This window comes from Taudactylus pleione, unplaced genomic scaffold (assembly GCF_031769625.1).
Source record: "Taudactylus pleione unplaced genomic scaffold, aTauple2 ptg000121l, whole genome shotgun sequence".
NCBI classification, from domain to species: Eukaryota; Metazoa; Chordata; class Amphibia; order Anura; family Myobatrachidae; genus Taudactylus; species Taudactylus pleione.
Genome location: NW_028284523.1, coordinates 14,005,740 through 14,027,500, shown reverse-complemented (window position 1 = coordinate 14,027,500; position 21,761 = coordinate 14,005,740). Strand labels below are relative to the sequence as shown.

The 21,761-nt window shown below is 41.4% G+C and overlaps 2 protein-coding genes across 2 annotated transcripts in view; both read right to left on the bottom strand.

The window, feature by feature from the left end:
* The window catches only part of LOC148524180 (microsomal triglyceride transfer protein-like), a 172,626-nt gene extending 167,711 nt beyond the window's left edge, over positions 1-4,915 (bottom strand). The window contains exon 1 of the mRNA XM_088472233.1: positions 4,498-4,915. Within this exon, the coding sequence (XP_088328359.1) occupies positions 4,498-4,570 (73 nt within the window). The 5' untranslated portion in view covers positions 4,571-4,915. The remainder of the gene's footprint in view (positions 1-4,497) is intronic.
* Positions 4,916-10,363: 5,448 nt separating this feature from the next.
* TBATA (thymus, brain and testes associated) overlaps positions 10,364-21,761 on the bottom strand; it is a 40,558-nt gene continuing 29,160 nt past the window's right edge. Inside the window, exons 4-10 of the mRNA XM_088472231.1 lie at positions 21,160-21,324; positions 20,067-20,152; positions 16,568-16,726; positions 16,150-16,231; positions 14,218-14,359; positions 13,442-13,494; positions 10,364-11,542 (exon numbers count right to left, since the gene is read on the bottom strand). Coding sequence (XP_088328357.1) covers positions 11,463-11,542; positions 13,442-13,494; positions 14,218-14,359; positions 16,150-16,231; positions 16,568-16,726; positions 20,067-20,152; positions 21,160-21,324 — 767 coding nt within the window. The 3' untranslated portion in view covers positions 10,364-11,462. The remainder of the gene's footprint in view (positions 11,543-13,441; positions 13,495-14,217; positions 14,360-16,149; positions 16,232-16,567; positions 16,727-20,066; positions 20,153-21,159; positions 21,325-21,761) is intronic.

Sequence of the window (21,761 nt, the reverse complement as noted above, 5' to 3'; positions counted from 1 at the left end):
ATCCTCCACCATTCTGTCAGTGGTGACAGTATCATATGCAGTCACAGTAGACATGTCAGAAATTGTTGGCACGTCCTTCAGTCCGGACCAGATGTCCAAACCGGCCCTTGACTTATGACACAGGCGCACACTTGGCGCTGCTGCTGTGTTGATGCACGTGCAGCTACTGCGCATACATTTCACACACAAACAGGAAAAAAAAGATTTTTTTATTTTTGTGGAGTGCACTTTGGGGGTTACACCATCCTTTAACAGACTTATGGGACACAGACGCATGCTTGGCGCTGCTCCTTTGTTGATGCACGTACAGTGCACACAATTCACAAACACAGAAAAAAATGTTTTATTTTTGTTGGAGTGCACTTTGGGGGTTACACCACCCTTTAACAGACAGACGCAAGCTTGGCACTGCTGCTTTGAGGATGCAAAGACAAAAAATTTTTTTTTTTAATTTTTGTGGAGCGCACTTTGGGGGTTACACCACCCTTTAATGGACAAGCCAACCAGCCCTTTACTTATGGGACACAGGCGCACACTTGGCGCTGCTTCTTTGTTGATGCACGTGCAGCCACAGTGCACACAATTCACAAACACAGAAAATAATTTTTTATTTTGTTTGGAGTGCACTTTGGGGGTTACAGCACCCTTTAACTGTCAAGCCAGCCGGCCCTTTACTTATGACACAGGCGTACGCTTGGCATTACTTTGTTGATGCACGTGCGGCTACTGTGCACACAATTCACAAACACAGGAAAAAAATTATAATTTTGGAGTGCACTTTGGGGGAGCACCCCTGATGCACAGATCACCCCCTGGACAACACTACAGCACCCCTCTAGGACTACAGCCTTTATGGGACACTGCACAACACAGTCCAGCCAGCCCCTATAGACTTTGGAGTGGGCACAGCCCCATTGGACAACTGACTGCACAACACAGCCCAGCCAGTCCCTATGGACAACAGCAGCACAACACAGCCCAGCCAGCCCTAGCTCCCACCCTCCCTCTTCACTGTCCACAGCCGGAGTGAGGACGCGGGGACCTTTTATAGAATCCAAAACCTGCGAGATCTGGAAGGCGGGATGATGATGTTTTGCTCGATTTCAGATCAGAGTCAGATGGGAAAAGTCGAGCCTGACTGGGATACGACTCGGATCGGGGGGGGTTCGGATTTCAGAAATCCAAACCCGCTCATCCTATATATATATATATATATATATATATATATATATATATACACACACATATATCTATCCTTCGCTACAATTGGCATTACACAGAATGCGCAAGAGCAGTGCGCTTCTTTTCGTACAACTTTTCGCAAAGCAATGTGAATAGGATGCACAAGTAGCTTCTGTCGATTAAAATGATATGTAGCATGCCTATAAAGGGATTTAAGAGATGGAAAATTGTAAAATAGATTTGTTGATCTGCCCTCTATGATATAATGCCTTGGATCTGATGATGCCTGTATTAGTATGTACTATGATGTATTTCTATAAAGTATTGTTTTTACCTAGGAAGCGCTTGCAGTGGAGTAGGTTGTGTAACTGTTACAACTGCATTTTGATACTTCTATCTTCTTTATTGAATAATTCACAAATTGTTGCAATGTTTGACCTGCCTAAACATCCGTATTGCAATGAACATGTTTGGCAGTAGGCGTACACTTGCTTTACTGAGGTCATTCGGGCCGCTTTGTGCGGTTGGTTGGGTATTGGCGCCAGATGACTTTGGGTGTTGTGTTATAAGGTATCATGTACTTCATGTACTTTTATTAGCAGTTCTTTCTTCAGGTTACAAGAATGCTGAAATGTTGTTAAAGATTTAACTCCGGCTCTTTGTCATTTTTTCAAACCATCCTGAGTGCTGTTGTAACTTCAATATATGTATTGCGTTCCTGCGGGTGGAATTGTAAGTGGAGGACACTGGATGCAATAATTTTAAACAAGCAGGGCAGTGCCGGCATTTCTGCAATATATATATTAGGGATGTGCAGGCTCAGACAAGTTCGAATTTGCACGCAGAGTTCTGATTTTTCAGAAAGAGGCAAAATATCATCTTTCATGGACAAACATCATCATTCCTTGGCAAAAGTCCATGGAAGATTATGTTTGTCCATGAAAGATGATGTTCTGCCTCTTTGTGAGACCCGATTTTCTGAGGGAAACATCCAAACTCGGCGTGCAAATTCGAACCTATCCGAGCCTGCACATCTCTAATATAATATAATATAATATATATATATATATATATATATATAATTTGTTTGTATGCATGTTCCCAGTAAGCTTGAAAACTACCAAGCAGAATTTGATTGGGTTTTCGCATTAAATGTTACTTGAGATCTTCCAAGTAACATAGGCTATGAATCATCTCGCTATCATGTTAATTGGCTACACATACACACAACACCACACATATACATACATACTCCCACACACATACATACATACTCCCACACAAATGCAGCTTCCAGTTAGTTTTGGTGGAGATTTCACAATGATGCCTAGAAGAAAATCTTCACTTGGTTGTGTCAGTGCTGTGGGGAAAAGAGTGCACCCAACTTTCGTGATCACCAATGTCCAACCGAGCTGAGCCGGGTGCAGGACTTTTGCTTTTTAGTTGTACAGTATGTATATATCTATATCTAAAATTGTTTGTTTGTATGTATGTTCGTGATAAACTAGAGAACTAGTTAACAGCTTTTGATCAGGTTTTCACTGAAATGTTCCTTGAGATCCTATAAGTAACATAGGCTATACACACACAAATCCTTTCTCCTAATCAGGAAGCCAATACAGAGATAACTTACAGTGCTTCTTCCCGAAGCAGGTCCTCGTGTAATCTGGGGGAGGCAGAGCTTGTAACTGGTGGGCTCTGGAGGACCCCAGTGCATGAGAGGACTAAAAGAGAGGGAAGGGGTGGCCACCACACTGCCTACACGGCTCTAATATAACCAAATACCACTGGCATTCACGGCTACTGTGGAGACGTATGAAGAGTCGAAGTTGCATTGGCGCTTGTTATATGAGCTGATACCGCTTCACCCCCATGTATGATTGGGGGGCTGGGCAGTAAATAACAGGGGAGCTATATAATTATCGGCGTTGCTATCTACAAGATAGCAGCGCCGATAGGCAGGGCTATGTATGAATGGCCAGTTCGCCTGACCGTTCCACATGCTACAGCTGTCACTATCGACATCTACAGCCTGGCGGTGCCCTATAGCCACAGAAGGGACAGCGCTGTCCCTGCTGCAGCAACTGTCGGCTCCAGGGGCTGCACGTGGGATCTCGCGATGCTTGCGAGATCCCGCGCATGCTCAGTGGAGCCAGCCAGGACACATCGCATTAGCACTAGGCTTAGCAGGTGTTTTGCCCAAGTCAAAATCCCCACCTGTCACTGTTCGCAGAGTGGGAATACAGTGGGGAAGCTGCACTCTTGCCTTTAAATCCATTAAGATAAGCACCTTTGAATTCATTGCTGTTTTTAAACTATATTCTCTGTCCATCTGTTTTTAATATATACTATTGGGCTTGTGCAATCTATACCATTATGCATTTGCACTTTATTCCAACACTGTGGTGTTGAGATCTGTTGTTACGCTGTCAAGCTATTATGCGTTTTTTTGCCCATTCACTTTATAACATTGTGCGTTTTTATTATATGTATTTATGTTAGTATGTCTATATGTATTTTTGATTAAATTTCTTTATATCTATTGCACTGTGCACTTTCTAAGTGACGCCTGTCGCTGTTATCATTCGCCATATTCACATTGGGAATACATTTTATTTAAAAAGTATATAATTATTTTATTGTAAACCAACGTTTTTATTAATTTCTCTTGGTTTGTTTATTTTTTTGTATTTGCACTGGAAGCCCAAGACCCGCAATGCCTGGTTACACGTGCACAGAAGGCGTGTATCACCGGGGTGCGGGGCATTGGAAGGCAATTTTTGTCTTGTTTTTACTTTTCTCACTGTTATGGAAAATCTCTCTTTTCGGACCATTCTGTTTCTCAGTTTTATAGTGGCATAAATCATTGCATTAATTCAGCCATGAATGTCCCCTTATTAATTCGCAAAACATGTGAATATGAGATGTTCTGTATTTATTCATCCAAAGGCAGTGGCTTCAATGTTTCCTTTGCACAGAAAGAAATGATCGAATTACATCCTTACAAAAATATCACTTAGTTGCCACATATCAGATACAAATAATGATACAATGCAACTTCCCATGTACGTTTATTCACAAGCTATCAAAAGGGATTAACAATCATATTAATATACAGAGTAGATGCCATGTTACAAGTTTAGGAGCACCACACTTTTTTGGAAACAGTTTGGGGGGGTTGGTATAAAGTAGGGTGAAGAGTTGGGAAGTAACACTGAAATTATATTCTAGTGCTCCCAGTTTTATCAAATGTTTCTGCACCTACATTTGTGTGTACTAACTGCCACTGTTAAATTAGGATAGATTGAGACTTACCCAGTGTAATGTAGCAGATGAGGAGGAGAAGGGGATGTAAACACAACATTTTCATCTGGGATTCCAAAGCCATAGTGCGCAGAGAGGGCTCAGTGAAGAGGTGGGTGCAGAGGAGGAAGCTGGCACAAACTAGCACTCTCCTAAGTAGCTAAAACAGTGTCGCAGCCATTGCTGTACAGGACCAAGTTGCTGTTGTACAGGATCAGGGAAATGTTAGCTGCACAGAGGTCTGTCCAGGGGAAGAGACAGGACACAGAGAAGCTCCCCTGCTGCTGTTACTGCTGATATAAGGCAGCATGTTCTACTTTGCTCCCTGCTCACCCAGCCCCTTCTTTAATCATTGATCAGATTAACACAAACTTTAGAAAAGTAAAAACTCTGAGTAAACCCCTCCCAGGATCTCTTATTACATCACTGGTGGTCAGTGGGAACTAGGATTCCCCCTCCTCCCTCATTCATCATTTCTTGTGAAGTAGCATCAGCTGCTGGAGGAGGAGGAGGCAGAGAGAGGTGACAGTCTGGCAACTTCCTCCTCTGTAAGCGTCCATGCATCCCTAACTACACACATCTTCCCAGCTGTCCCAGGTTTCCAGTACATGCACTACTGCTCATATTTGGCTAAATGGATACAAGTCTTCTATACACTGTAGCTTGTTTACTATTTACTCGAATCTTTTGATTGTAAGTTCCTTTTAGAAACAAAATAATTTAGCTAATCATCCTCTGTGACCGTTTGTCAGGCATTTGATTAAATACACCTGATATTCATGTATACCAGTAGTTGGCAACCTGTGGCACTCCAGATGCTGTGGAACTAACTATACATCCCAGCATGGCTTGCCACAGTTTTGCTGTCAGGGTATGCTGAAACTGTGGCTAGTCATACTTGGATGTGTAGACTCACAGCAGCTGGAGTGCCACTAGAGGTTGCCTACCCTTGATCTATAGAGTGCAGTATGTGTGCACAGATGCACCTGCCCAGCAGCAGCTAGCAGGTGTCCCAGGAAATTAGATTAAACTGTTGGTAATAATTTTGTTGTAAGAAATCAGAATGTGTTTCACATTTTTTTCCATTCTGTCTCATTCTTCTTATGTACTAAAGGCAAGTCTTCTATACAGATAGCAGCAAGACCCATGGAAGGGTACTGTGCACATAGGTGTCCCTCCGTCCTCCGGCACAGATGCAGAAGAGAGATGTCAGATGGGGCAAAGCCAGGACTTTGTGGGCCCCATAGAAAAATGTACACTTTTATTCAAAGTGATTGTTCATAAAATGAATCATTGCCCATAGTAGTGCTCTCATTAATTTTATGCCCCATAGTAGTGCCATATTGAATGTTATGCGCATACTAGTGACCTAGTTAATTTTATGCTGCAATGTAATGTGCTAGTTCAATTTACAAACCATAGTAGTGCCGTACTTATTATTTCTCTAGTTCAATTTATACCTCTACAGTAGTGCCCAAGTTCACATTACTCCACCCAGTGCCCCCAGTTCATATTACACCACATCGTAGCTCTGCCAGTACACATTATACCACACAGAGTTCACATTACACCACCCAGTGCCCCCAGTTCATATTACACCACATCGTAGCTCTGCCAGTACACATTATACCACACAGAGTTCACATTAGATTACAGTACATTGCGGTCCCCCAGTTTATCTTACGCTTCACTACAGTGCCCCAGTACAGATTTTGCCATACTACAGTGCCCCCAGTTTGTATATTATGCCACACTATGGTGTCTCCAGTTCATATTATGTAACATTCATCTTATATTCATATTATGCAACATAACTGTCCACCCAGTCCATAATAACATCCACTACACACATCCTTTTACCATCATAACTTCCACTACACAGATCAATCACTGGATATGGAATGACACCCTGTTAGGCAGCCTTATCCTACACAAATGTCTGTAAAGAGATTATAGCCTACTAGCTGATGTACCCAGTTTCACCTGTGGAGACCTTCGATATTTTCTGTTTCCATTTCCATCTCACCTCTCCAGTAACACATCAATCCTTCACCTCTATAGTAATACTTCCCCTCTCTCACTGCTATAGTAACACATTACCCTCCCTCACCTGTGTACTAACACATTACCCCTGCTCACCACTGTAGTAACACATTCCCCTGCCTTGCCAATGTTGTATATCATTCTCTTCCCTCACCTTGTAGTAACACAATTTAAATTCCCCATCACCTGTGTAGTAACACACTCTCCTCCCATACCTGTGTAGCAAAATATTTCCTTCCCTCACTATTCCAATAGATGAGCCACACCAACTGGCAGTGATGTTTGGCAGCACTTGGGATGACAGTTGGTGTTTGAATATTGAACTGTGCTGCAGCCACAATGAGTCAGTCAGTCAGGACTAGAGTGAGGAAACATTTTAGCCCTTTTCACCCCCTCAGGAGTTGAGTTTAAAAAAATTGAAAAAAAATCCCTGTTTAGAGGGTACCTACGTCATGAAAGCACATCTTCCCTGATTTTCATGTTCCTAGATCCAGGGGTTTTGGCTGGGTGTTGAGTCAATCAGTCAGGACATTTGATTTTATATACAGTCAGGTCCATAAATATTGGGACATTGACAGAATTTTCATATTTTGGCCTCTATTCACCACTCAAATGGCTTTGAAATGAAACAAACAAGATGTGCTTTAACTGCAGACTTTCAGATTTAATTTGAGGGAAATTACATCCAAATCAGGTGAACGGTGTAGGAATTACAACGGTTTCTATATGTGCCTCGCACTTTTTAAGGGGCCAAAAGTAATGCGACAAACTAAACAATCCTAAATCTAACTTTCACTTTTTAATACTTTGTTGCAAATCCTTTGCAGGCAATTACAGCCTGAAGTCTGGAATGCATAGACATCACCAGATGCTGGGTTTCATCCTTGGTGATGCTCTGCCAGGCCTCTACTGCAAATGTCTTCAGTTCCTGCTTGTTCTTGGGGCATTTTCCCATTGCATAACATTCCAATTTTTAGCCTTAAAAAACTCTTTGGTTGCTTTTACAGTATGCTTCGGGTCATTGTCCATCTGCACTGTGAACCGCCGTCCAATGAGTTCTGAAGCATTTGATTGAATATGAGCATATATTATTGCCCAAAACACTTCAGAATTCATTCTGCTGCTTTTGTCCGCAGTCACATCATCAATAAATACAAGGGAACCAGTTCCATTGGCAGCCATACATGCCCATGCCATGACACTACCACAACCATGCTTCACTGATGAAGTGGTATGTTTTGTATCATGAGCAGTTCCTTTCCTTCTCCATACTCTTCTCTTCCCATCACTCTGGTACAAGTTGATCTTTGTCTCATCTGTCCATAGGATGTTGTTTCAGAACTGTAATGGCTTTTTTAGATGTTTGGCAAACTCTAATCTGGTCTTCCTGTTTTTGAGGCTCACCAATGGTTTACATCTTGTGGTGAACCCTCTATATTCACTCTTGTGAAGTCTTCTCTTGATTGTTGACTTTGACACATATACACCTACCTCCTGGAGAGGTTTAATTTTATTGACTATTTAAATTTTTTTCCCGTGAATTAGTGGGTAAGGGCCCCAATGCATTGCTTTGCCCAGGGCCCACACTGCTGTTCAGACAGCCCTGCCAGGGGGAGGTTAGGGTTAGGCACCCCCCCAGGGGACTTAGGTTTAGGCGGCTGTAAATCATACTGATTCCCCTAAATTAACTATCATAGTCATTCTAGGATAAAAGCAAACATCCAAAATTAATACCTTTTACATGAATATATTACTAGCTGCAGTACCTAGCTCCCCTTTGTTGGAAGTCGGTGATCTGTTTCTCCGTAGGCAGCTGGCTCCCTTCATCAGTGGGTTGTACTCTGGTGATCTCTGCCACTTGGACACCAGCTCCCTAGTACTGACCAGCGCCTCCTGCACAGGAACCACCTCTGTAGGGACTTGCACTGAGCTGGCCTTTCTGTTCCCTTCAGCGTCTGCCTTCTGGTATTTTAAATACTGAGGTCAGTGCTGCAGCCTCCCCAGATGACAAAGAGAGAGCTCCACTGATCACCGCCGGGGGCACCAAGAAGGGGGGGGAGAGGGTACTAAATACCCGGGCCGGGACTTGTTGGAGGTGCCTGGCGGGGCTGGGTCCATCTCCAGCTTTCCTCCCTCTTACCTGTCAGCAGCTGCAGTGGGAGACCAGGGAGACTACTGCTGCCACTGAGCAGCAGCAGTCTTCTCTCCACTGCCTGTGGGCGGGAGCGATCATACTGATTGCGTTGAGCTGAGGGGCTCACAGGTGCAAATGTTTTTTTTAAGGGGGCATGACCACTCCTCCCACAATTAGACCGCACCTCCTAATCAGTAATGGGGCCCTGGTCGGCTCTTAACGACCTTCATAACGATGCATAACGGGTCCCTGAACAGCAGGTACACCAGTGCTTTTGTAATGGGTCTCCTCAGGTGGCATCTGACCATTTTTAATGCAGGCTCTGGACTCCTCTCACTGCTCACAGCAAAAGCTCCTTTTTGGAGCATAGGACTAAAAATAATTTAGACTTGCAGAGAACAATGCAGGAGGCCCCTCCCCATGGAGCCCTGCCAAGAGCCCCTGACAACAAATCGTGATGATCCTTAGCTTATAGCCTGCCTGGGAATATTACCTACACAATGGTGAAAACCCACTTAACAATCGGCTCAGTGGTTGTGGAGTTTATCGCAATCACAAACAAAAAATTAGACTTTCTCATTCATAAGGATGCAGCCTGGGATCGGCCGTAACTCTCGTCTGCGATGGTGTCTTCGGGCTCCTAAGCGTCCGGACATCAACTGTGGAAACAGGTGGTTGCTGTGTACTCTGCCCAGGGACTGCTAGAGCCTTCATGCGTGCATCCTGGTTGCTGCCGATGCAGTCCTGGGCGCGGCCATGTTGGTTCATGTCGTCTGATTAGTATCTTCCTATGTACAACTTCACTCCTTAGCGTTTTTTTTTACTGTGACAGTGTCCCAGGCTCCGCTGTGTTCCTTTCCTAGGGTACTCAGTCTGTGACTTCTAGACCCCTTCCTGCCTGCTGCTGGAAGCACTATACAGCGTCTCATACCATTTGTGCTGTTTACAATCGCTATACAGTGCTTCCAACCTTCGGTGCTGCTGGAAGCATTATACAGCATCTCATACCATCCGTGCTGCTGGAAGCCCTATAGAGCGTCTCATACCAACTATCAATTACAATCGATTCTCAGTATCTCATTCCAAGTGCTGACTGCCATCGATTCCCAGTGTTTCAGATCAAGTGCTAGCTTCCATTGCCACTCAGCATCTCTTACCAACTATCGATTACCATCAATTCTCAGTGCTTCATTCCAAATGCTGATTACCATTGATTTTCAGTGTTTTATACCAAGTGCTGGCTACCATCGCTATTCAGCATCTCTTAACCAAGTGCTGATTACCAGTGCAACTCACCTATCAGTCTTTGGCGTATCATCCTTGCTCATCAGTGCTTATATAGTCCTCCCATATTTACCTCTGTGTTTTCTCCAGGTACCTGCCTCAGGGCAGCAACCTGTTCACTTGGTGCATCAAAACCCACATCCCGCTTGGAGGGGTCAATGGTGAATACCATAGAGTGGACTAGACTCCACACCCTGGGGTAGGTCTAGCCAACACCTGTATGAAGAGGACGTATATATATATATATTGCCTTCCCGTTTCCAATCGCTCGCTACTCTTAGCCCACCGGACCAAGTTCCTGCAGTTGTAGCCAATATACATCCTGGCTTGACACACACATTTTGTTTGTTTGCAATCACAGCAGAAAGAAAAGAATGTCAATTCAGAAACAAATCAATGTGTATTAGTTACATTTATTGAATGGACACATGTCAGAGAAGCCTCGTAATTTGGTCCTGCAGGAAATGCAAGCACACTTATATCAGCAAATTGTTTAATGTTTATAAAAAAATATAAATATGGGAACTTAAAATGCAATGTGAGTCATGGTGCACATATGGGACAATCGACAACATTATCGTTGTACGATCTCACGGGTGTGCTGGATGATCGATATCGATCATCCAGCACACCATGTACCCACCAATGACTATAATGACCTGTGATCATAGATCGATCATCCAGCACACCATGTACCCACCAACGACTATAACGAACGCGGGTCCCTATAGTAACCTGGTCGATATCGTCCAAGTTGGCCTGCATGCACGGGCGATTGCCGATATCGTTATCATCCAGGCATGCCCGCGCATCACAAGTCATTGGCCACCGAAAAAATGGATGATATGAGCAATAACAATATGATCGTTATCGTTCATATCGTCCATTTTAATCGTACCGTGTGTACGCACCTTCGGAGTAACTAACTTGAATGCCAGTTAAGTAATATTTTTTATAGTGTATCACTAAGGAACACCACCCAAAAGTTTGGTACATATTCTGTTATTGTGTATAACATACACTGTAACAGAATATGTTTTACAGTGGCTCCACCCATTCCAGCAAGTTCCCCAATGTCTGCTGTTGTCAGAAATGATCTCTTTGTTTTTGCCATATGATAAACTAAAGGATGACTCTGAACCCCTAAGTACAGGATGTGCATGTATGGGGGTGGGGGTGGGGGGTTACTGAGCAGCAGGAAGGGGGTACACTGCCAGGGGTCTATACACTGCCAGGGGTCTATATACTACTAGTACTATATAACAAAAATAGAGTAACGGCAGAATGACTAAGAAAATTGTATGAGCCAATACTGTTTATCAGAATATGATACGGATATGATGGACCAGAATATGAATAAGGCATATAAAATAATTAGACAATTAAGATTCGTTTACTTGCATGCAGCTGAGCAATGCACTTGGTATAACTTGCAATGTGTGAGACAGAGAGCCATGTGTGCCTAAGTTCATTCTAAAGAGAATGGAGTTTATTCCACAGAAAGTTCTATCATCTGTTATTTTGCAGAGCCAGGCTTGCTTTGGTTTTCACTGTCTGATGCATGTATCTGAAGAACTTCTGCAGTACCGATGTAGTCTGTAAGACAGTAAAGCAAAAAGTTAGATTCTATATTTCTACACTGACTTGTTTTGCTATATTGTGTGTCATTTGGTTAGTGAGATTGCATGTCCTTCACACATGTCAATGAGCCCAAAACTTAACTTAAAAATGCTTGCAAAGTTTATTTCCACTTTTAAAGAACATCATTTAAATTCAATATTCATAATAAAACATCAAACATTAATTAAAAGTGCAAATTTGAAGAAAACTTCTGAAGACTATTCCAGGAGATACGTTTGCACTGAGAAAGCTGAAAACCATTGCATTGGGTTCTACTTATGTGAGTTCTATAATTGAGAACTGGATATCCAGCTTGTACTCCTTATGAGATATGGTTAGAACTCCAGCCTTTGGCTGTGCTATTGTATCGCTTTCTGGATGAGGATCGCTCATTCAACCATACATGGTGCCCATTATTCAAGTATCTCATATAAATGTTTTAAGGCTTTTGGAGATCAAGTGAATGTTGTTTCCTTCATTTTATATTTTAGTTTCACATATTTTGGAACTTTCAAATACTTTGGATTTGATGTGAGGCATCATGACTTTTATATATGCTGTGCGTTATCAATTTATTTCATACATGGCTCAAGGAATGGAAAGTAAGGAATGGCAGCCCCCCCCGTTGGATCCTGAAAAGGGGTGTGACCTCATGCATTGGGTGTGGTCTCACTGTGCTGAGGCCCCTTCCCCATTGTGCTGGGATCCCAGCGCCCCACTCCCAGCACAGATCACACCCAGCACCCATTACCCAGCACTGCACCCCTCTCCCAATAGACAACCTCTTTCCCAGCACAGATCACAGCACAGCACAGATTACAGCACCCATCACCTAGCACAGCACCCCTCTGCCCAAGCACAGAAGCTTATTCTGATCGTGGTAGTGGCCACCATCCTGGTGTGTGCCGGCCCACAGCTGGCCCGGCGCTAACCACTAGCCACCGTCCAAGTGCCTAGTGCCCGCAAACTGCCGCAGGCTGTTTCGCTGCTGCCTGCTCACTTTTTGCTGTTGCCAGGCTCGATCGGAGCTGTCAGCTGAGCTCCGATTGCGGACACTGCACCATGGCAGTACCAGCTGCCAGAGTCTCTGCCCAGCTGGCAGCAGATGCCCCGACCGTGCCTGCTCCAAACCTCCGCCGGTTCTAAGTGGGCTTGGATGCCCCTAGGAATTCTAAATGCACTAGGCATTTGCTTAGGGCCGGGTCTGGGAGATCAAATAGTTAAAGGAAAGGGAACATTTTAATAGGTGTACGAAAGGATCCCAAGTGGCATGAAATTTGTCAACTGTATTATGTTGAAGACTACAGTAGTTTTATATTCCATTTTACTAATGAGCCAGATTTATTCATAAGTTCAGGACAAGTGGATGGATCTTATTTCTGCCAGCTATGAGCCACCGGATATTTGGCAGTACATGAGATGTGAAAAATCAGTTCGATAATTTGCCTATCTGGGTTTTCGGGAATGCAGGCCAGCTCTCCCACTTCCCAGCTCCCAAACAGACAGGCTGTGTCTTTGGGGAACTGTGAGGGATCTCGCAGTTGAAGACCGCTGCATGCGCCAATCTACTGACATCGGAGTAATACCCAAGCCATCTGGTTTGCGTACTACTCTAAATCAATAGCTAAAATATGATTGATAATTTCAATATTGAATTCATTTTACACCCCATGTTCACTGTTAAATACATTTATTCCATCTATAATGGCCATATGCAAAACTGATCTTGCAAGTGCTTCAGTTAATTCAAAAGTCACTAATGGAATGTGGGCCAGATTCCATAGCTTGACATATCTGACAATGATTATATTTTTTTAATTGTGTGCCTCAAGCATTATATTTTCTGTAAAATGTATGCTTATTTATTCTTGTTACCTGGTTTGTCCTCTTCAAGAATAGGCTCTGGCTTTTGTTTTTGGTGAGATCTACTATAAATAAAAAAAAACAATATTAGTAGCTCTGCCTCTCATATTTGTGACCAACACAGTCTTCAAAAATATGTAATATTGGAGAGAGCTGACTTGTCGTAAAAAAGTGATTAAAGAATAGTTTTTAATTTTGCAGGGGTGGACTAGCCAAAGTCTAACTTTAAGGTGGAATGTTATTGATATTTAATGGTCAATTCAGTTAGAGTTGATGTGCCGCCATACATACATAATGTATGACTGCACACTCATTTGCCCATTGCTGTACCATCTACAGAACTTCACTAATTTGCCTGATCACCTTAATGGGGTGCAAGGAAGAAGACTGATGTAGACCGACGCATTGCCCCTAATTGATTTGACCTCTAAAAGTCATGCCTTTCTCTTCCACCATGAGGAGAGTAGTCATATAAAAAGAAAAAAAACACAACTATTGTTTGTATGTATGAAGCTGTAAACATGCAAATGTTAATGAGCAATGCAAAACACCTGTGTTCAATGAACTAAATAATGTATCTAAAACTGACGTGTCTGCTAGAATACATCTGTAAGGTCATCAATCAATGGATCAATGAGTGATGCTCAAATTTGTTTATGATCAGCTTGGATGCATGCACAGTAGAAAAAAATCTATAATATCCATCTTCAACACTAAGTTGGATGCAATATCTATATTGACTTCTCTCATAATCTTCCTTACTTTCAGTAGGAAGATATCACACCAACCTGTTTAGATTTTCCCTTTGCAGATGCTCGTCTCTTGACAGCAATCCTAAGCCATTCTGTGAACAGGACCTTTCCATTGTCTGGGACTCAAATTGCATATTGGAAGTCGCTGTCTTTATCATACCCATGATGAGGTCTTTCTCTGCAGAAAATTAGGAAATGATCAAAGTAACATAATTAATCTGTCATCCAATTTAAATACTATTTTTCAAATAATTATCACCCATTGTTTATTTTGCTTTTTCTTGGGGTCATGTGGTTTATATATAAATTATAAACTGTATATATGCAGGAGCATTGAGAAAGGACGGGTGGGCACAAAGTAGCTGGACCTGCCTTGTTAGTCTTATAGTGATGTCCATGGTGGTTCCAACCTAATTTGTATCAGATTGGATAAAAAAAGGTGAATCAATGGACCAGTGGTCAAACTCAGGCCCTTCAGCTTTTGTGGGACTACATATCCCAGCATGCCCTGCCACAGTTTTTGCATGCCCTAATAGCAAAACTCTGGCACTGCATGCTGGGTTGTGTAGTTCCACTGCAGCTAGAGGGCCCGAGTTTGACACCACTGGTCTACATGAAATCTTTCCAACTAGGCTGTGCACACAACATTGGAATTTGTCAAAGCTACATGCACTGCTTGGTAAGCCCCACTAAGTCTTGTGTGGATGAATGATAAATTGTATTAAAGCAGAGTACAGTACGTGGTGCCTAAAAAATATTAAACAAACAATATATTTTGTTTCAAAGTTGCAGTAGGAAAAAACACACACGTTAGGATTGATTTCTTAGCACCAAAAAGATTACAGTTATGATGCATAATGGAAGAAATACACAAACGGCAAGGTAACACATGCTGTAGTTTAAAATACAAGCTCAGAAGTGTAATGATTTGCGTAGTGGACATGGTTGGAAGTGACACATATTTGATTACAAGTTTGAAAGGAATGACTTTAGATGAAGGAGTAGAGGACCTATGGCCTAGAGTTTAGGATAAGCCAAGGACAAAGTTCAATTTCATGAGAGGCTGTGGTAGAATATGGTACTTAGAGTGGAATAAAGAATCCATCCATGACAAACTGATGAATAAGACATGAGAGCTAAAAAAAAAAAACTTACCAGGTGGCAGACGGCTGGGCTTTACCATGTAGAGGGGTTGGCGAGCCCTCCAGCAGTGCTGGCACAGGGCTACGCAGCATGACAAAAGTCACGCTGTGCAGTTCTGCATCCGCCAGCCCACCCTTCCAGTGCACACAGCAGCCAGAAGAGCCGGGAGCCTGGCAGCGGTGACTAGAGACAGAGCTGGGCTGCCTCCCTAGTCACCGCTATGGAGACCAATCCCGGGATCGGAGGCTTTCAATCCCTGCATTTTTAGGCCAAAATCCCAGGAACCCGCCGATCCCGGGATTGGCCTCCCTAGTTTTCAACAAGTTCTGATTGTAATAAATTGACGTATAATCATTAGTTCGCTATTAAGCCAAGAATGAAAACAGATTGTACTCTTATCAGAATAGCAAAAATGTACAGCACAAGGGGCAGAAAAAAGTGACTGACGTCAAGGAGTGCAGTAAGCAGGAGCCTGACAATGTGAACTGGGGGAACAGTGTGGCATAATATAAACTGAGAGCACTACAATATGGCATAATATGAACTGGGGCACTACAATGTGACATAATTTGAACTGAGTGCACTTCAATGTGGCACAATATGAACTCTGGTACTGCCACGTGGCATATGATCTAGGAGCACTACAATGTGGTATAAAATGAACAATTACTGCAGAGAGTGTTGTCTCTGTAGAGGTGTTGGGACCCCTTCTAATGTTACTATAGGGCCCACAAAGTTCTAGTCAAGCCCCTGACTTGAAGAAGATAAATTAAATATCTTATTGATACAATGAAGACTATATTTTGTTTTGTAACTAGTTCTCACCCCTGGGGTCAGCTGTCAGAAGCCACTGTTGGACAGAAGACAGAGAATCAGTTTGCAGAATCTGGCAGAGCAGCTCCAGTATCTGTTGACAAAAGAAAGAGACACATATTACAGTTCCAGGTCAGTGTGACCTGTTTTGCCATTTTGTGTGCAAATGACAGGTATACTGTGTAATGGGTGGGGAAACATCTTTTATACATTTTTGCAAAGTAAATCTTTTTAGTGGACAAAGTTCAAATGAACAGTACATGTGCCCAGAGTTACTGCAAATACCTAAAGTCATGCCATAAAACTCTGAACATTTTGTTTTAAGTCCACAAAATTCAAAGCATATATATTTATTAGTATTGACTCTTCTGCACAGTTTAATACTGTACAGTTAACACTTTTAGATATCTTGATATTTCTTAGAACTTACTAGAAGTTCCTGGTCTTGAAAGAGAGTGCTTGTATTTGTCTTTTTGCAGCTGCCATTTCTGCTTGCTTTTCGGGATGCCTGCCGGGTCATGGCTCTTGAGGACGCAGGAATAATGCGTCCAGTTTGTGCAGAATACTGGGTGGATCTCCGAGGTTCCTCCTGATGGTTAGTTCTATATTAGTTAATGCTCCCTCCCATAAGTTTTATACATAAGGCATTAATGTGACTTTACTGGTAACTAAACCCATACTGGAAATAAAAAGTCTCACTTTACCATGTTTTAAGGGGTCTGCTCATTCTAAAATTGTCTTGTAAATAAGGTAAATATACTCAGGTCCAGATTTGTGGATATGCTACCCAGATGGCAGAGATTCAGGGATGACAGTATGCTCACCTGCTACATCAGGTAGTTTTTTTATTTACTTTTTTATATCCAGAAGAGATCAGAACAAGCTGGCATAGTGTAACCATATAAACATCCATTTTCAATTAGAGAAAACAATTTCACACCTTTTTGAGTAAAAGTAATTGGCTTTCATTGACATGTGTGTCCAAACACTTGTTTCTGTCTTTGAAAGATGTGATTGACATCCAGATCTCAGGATTACACAATTAACATAAAACGCAAGTCAAAAAATGTTCTATGCTTACAATTTTTTAAATGAGAACACACTATAATCTTTATTTTATTACAACCTTTGCTATGTAAGCCCCATGCGTTTAACTTAAAAAATTATATTGGCTGGAACATGCCCTTAAAAGCTGATGTGTTACTTTTTCTTTCATTTAATTTAGTTTTTTTATGTTTGTTGTGATGTTATGAGTGGAGTATGTAGTTTGCAAGTTGCCCACATATTTGCATTATGGTTCTAATTGAAAAAAAAACACTACTTTCTTGGGCGTACAATGGGTTAGTGTAGACAAGACAACTTTTTTCTTGCTAAGAAATCTGCCTAAGGGCTGCCATGCTTCATACCTGAAAAAAAGAAATTTACTGATTTTCAAACCAATCTATCCATTTCCAATATAAAGAAAAAAGAAAATAAGAAAATTTACTGTTAACAGCAATATCGGGTAGTGTAATAAAGTCTGAAAATAAACAGAACACATGATAATTATAGTAGGCATGCTTATGATGCTATAGAGACACATGCCATTGATGACAATAGTATTAGGAGGTTTCTTTAAAAATAAAAGGAAAGAATTGAAATAAACCTACAATCCCCCCCGCCAATACCAAATATATAATGAAAAACATTTTGTAAAAAATGCCGTCTATTGTATACTTGCTCTAGTACAGGAAAACCGCTCTGTTTGGCTATTCGCATATTAACTGAGGTCACTTACAGTCACTCATTCTTCTTGTAGGTCACTAGGTTCTATTATGGGCATAGTGGCAGCACTGGCAGGTATGATAATGCTGGAGTTCGCAATTCTATAGGCACCAGCTAGCCCATGCAGTCAGTGATGGTCTTGACTTACTGAACTCATTCTATAATAGAAAAGAAATATGCCCGCGCTCGGTTTTACCCATATCATACATGGTACCAGCAGCATGGCAATATTAATGCCATATATGTATACAAAACAGAAAAACTTTTGCTATCGGCGCTAACAATAATATACTGCAAATTTATGTGTGTGCAGCAAATAAAACAAAGGGGATTTTGTCAATAATATACTGCAAATTTATGTGTGTGCAGCAAATAAAACAAAGGGGATTTTAATGTGTGTGCAGCAAATAAAACAAAGGGGATTTTGTCAATAATATACTGCAAATTTATGTGTGTGCAGCAAATAAAACAAAGGGGATTTTAATGTGTGTGCAGCAAATAAAACAAAGGGGATTTTGTCAATAATATACTGCAAATTTATGTGTGTGCAGCAAATAAAACAAAGGGGATTTTGTCAATAATATACTGCAAATTTATGTGTGTGCAGCAAATAAAACAAAGGGGATTTTAATGTGTGTGCAGCAAATAAAACAAAGGGGATTTTGTCAATAATATACTGCAAATTTATGTGTGTGCAGCAAATAAAACAAAGGGGATTTTAATGTGTGTGCAGCAAATAAAACAAAGGGGATTTTGTCAATAATATACTGCAAATTTATGTGTGTGCAGCAAATAAAACAAAGGGGATTTTGTCAATAATATACTGCAAATTTATGTGTGTGCAGCAAATAAAACAAAGGGGATTTTAATGTGTGTGCAGCAAATAAAACAAAGGGGATTTTGTCAATAATATACTGCAAATTTATGTGTGTGCAGCAAATAAAACAAAGGGGATTTTAATGTGTGTGCAGCAAATAAAACAAAGGGGATTTTTGTTTCAAAATTTAGCCTTGTGCTATCATGGCAGCTTTCAATTAAGGCTATAAAAGGCCTAGTTGGGTGTGGCTAACAGTCAGCCCTGTATAGATGTGTCCCTCTGTATCTAGGAGGTGAGTACATTTAACTGCAATGTAATGATGTGCTAGGCATATATGCTAGTGTTAGGGACCTGCAGAAAAATGGGGTCCCTTGATGCTGGGCTGCAGGCTTAAGTGCTTTGATCAAATCATGACAAAATCCCCTTTGTTTTATTTGCTGCACACACATAAATTTGCAGTATATTATTGTTAGCGCCGATAGCAAAAGTTTTTCTGTTTTTTATCATTCTATAATAGATTAGGAATGTCAGCATGAACCCTAGTCCTTTGAAATTACTAATGCCTGCACTTTGGCAGGTATTGTTCATGCCTACATTCAGGCTGCAAAATTGTGGACTACTCTTAATAAGGCAAAACTTATTTATATAAACTATATGTGGTGGATACTGAGCATTTCGGATTAAATTTACATTTGACAGAAAGGATGCAGAGACTCTTCCCATGACCATTTGTGACTTTTAAATACCCAGTGGAATACCTGCAAACCTTATACTAACACATTACTAATGTGGATACATTTTTATAACTGATTAATAAAATGTTTATGCAACAGGCCACATAAAGAGGAAAACATTTCTTGAAATATAGTACTGGTTAGACAATAACAAACACGATGCAGAGTTGCGCGCAAGTCGGCAGTAATTGTACATACTGTAACTACAGTATATGAGGATTTTCACCAACTATGTGATCAAACAGCCCCAATCCATGAGCCGGCTGAAGTAGTACACATTTGCACCAGTCCTATACCGTAGCTGTCTAAAATGAGATGGATCTTTCTATAGGCACAACTCTACATGGTTTGTAATTCCGCCTATAACACACCCTCATTCAACTTAACCATCCGGTTACGTCAGTCCCCTTTGGAGATATGACCCGTAGTTGCATAGCTGCTCATAACTGCATATCATTGGTTACAGAGCATGTACACTGTTACAAAATTACAAGATTTTAAGGATCCGTGTACAAAATGGACTTGTGCGAAAAGCTGCATCAACCTCAAAGTTACTATACTAATCGTAGGTATGGATCTTAAAATCCATAGGTTAGATGTAAAAGCAGCCTTACCTCCTTTTTTTGTGGTTGTTTATCGGAAGTGCAAACTTTTGCAGCAAGTTCTCTTAGCTCGTCACGCCATGCTTCAGATACAGATCCTGCATTAAAGAAGATTAAGGTTATACTTGTTTGGTAAGAATAAAAATAATTCAAGCAATATAAATAGTATGACCTATGCTAGAAGCTAGGAGTAGAGCTGCTATGGGGCTTGTAACTTTGTCAAAGCTGCAAGTAATGGGCATACAGTAAGTACCCAGCAGGGCCAGATTAACAATGGGGCAGACGGAACTCCAGCTCCAGGCCTCCACATAAAAATAGGCCTATCATCATGACAGCATGATGTTGACTGGTCATCTGCTGCCCACAAGGTCAGCCATAATTCATAAGTAGTAAAATTGTATTTCTAGTTACCTCTTTTTCTTTTATATATTTAGGGAGACCTTGGGGCTGATAGTGTAGGGTGTATACACTCCCACATGGCACTGGCCACTCCCACACTGCACTGGTCACACTTATCATAATAGACCCTTGATCATTTCAGCTCCAGGCCCATGTGGTCCTCAATCCGGCCCTGGTACCCAGCAGTAATGGGCATACACTAAGTACCCAGCAGGTGCAGAGCCCAAGTGCCTTGATACTGCATGTCATAGACTCACCCACCTAACTTTATTTTTTTAATTCACTTTCTTCTTCCAGCAACTCCGGTTCTCTGCCTCACTTGATCTTCTGTCATCTCACTTGAACTGTCTTTCTACCCCTTTTTTATTCATGTTTCCAGTAGTATTCTACCTGACAACCTACAGTATTTCTGGTGCCACTTTATTACTGCTTTATCCCGGCTCACTCAATGACTAGTTATACCTGCCCCCTTTTCTCAGCATTCAATTACAGAGAAACCAGCTCAATAAACTGTGTGACTGCACTGCATTCATACGGTCACATCAGCTATGGTGGGACAACAGATGGTGCAAAGGTGAGGCTCATGCCGCAACAACTCCCCCCTCCCCCCAGGCCTTTGTTCGACACCGTATGCTTCCAAAACAGCAGAGAAGAGGCCTCTTCTAAGGATATAATATCACAATAATTTAGAACTCAGAATACTCACCTGTTCCAAGAAAGGGGACTATGTTACCACGTGGATCTCCTATAGGCATACACGGAACACCCAGCATATTGGTAGGGAGTTTGTTCCTTATCATTGGATGAGGAGAGAATTGAGATGTAGTAGACCACTCATCATTGACAATACATATAGGGATTCCATTCAGTCCTATTGTAAAAATAAAACAACCAAAGAGAAATGCAGAACACAAAATACATAATCATGAAAAGTTAACATGAAATAAACAATATTCTTAATTTTTAGTTTTTTGATAATGATGTTTTTGTACCACCAGAGGGAAGCATAGAGCAAATAAACACACTTCTAAACATCCTATATACTGATGATGATAATAATAAATAATAATAATTATAATAATACCATTTTGCTCCACAGTGGTTTACAATTGGTTAGAAACACCATAATGAAACAAGACTTGGTATTCACAAACAGACAGAGCAAAGAGGGTATATATATATTTATCCAGTCACATAACAATGTCGGTCTTGTTTTGGTGCAGAAGGAGATTTGAGTGAAGTGTGGAGACAGGTGGTAATCAAGTAGCCTAGCCTAGGTTAATTGGTGAGAATATTCTGGGAGTCATT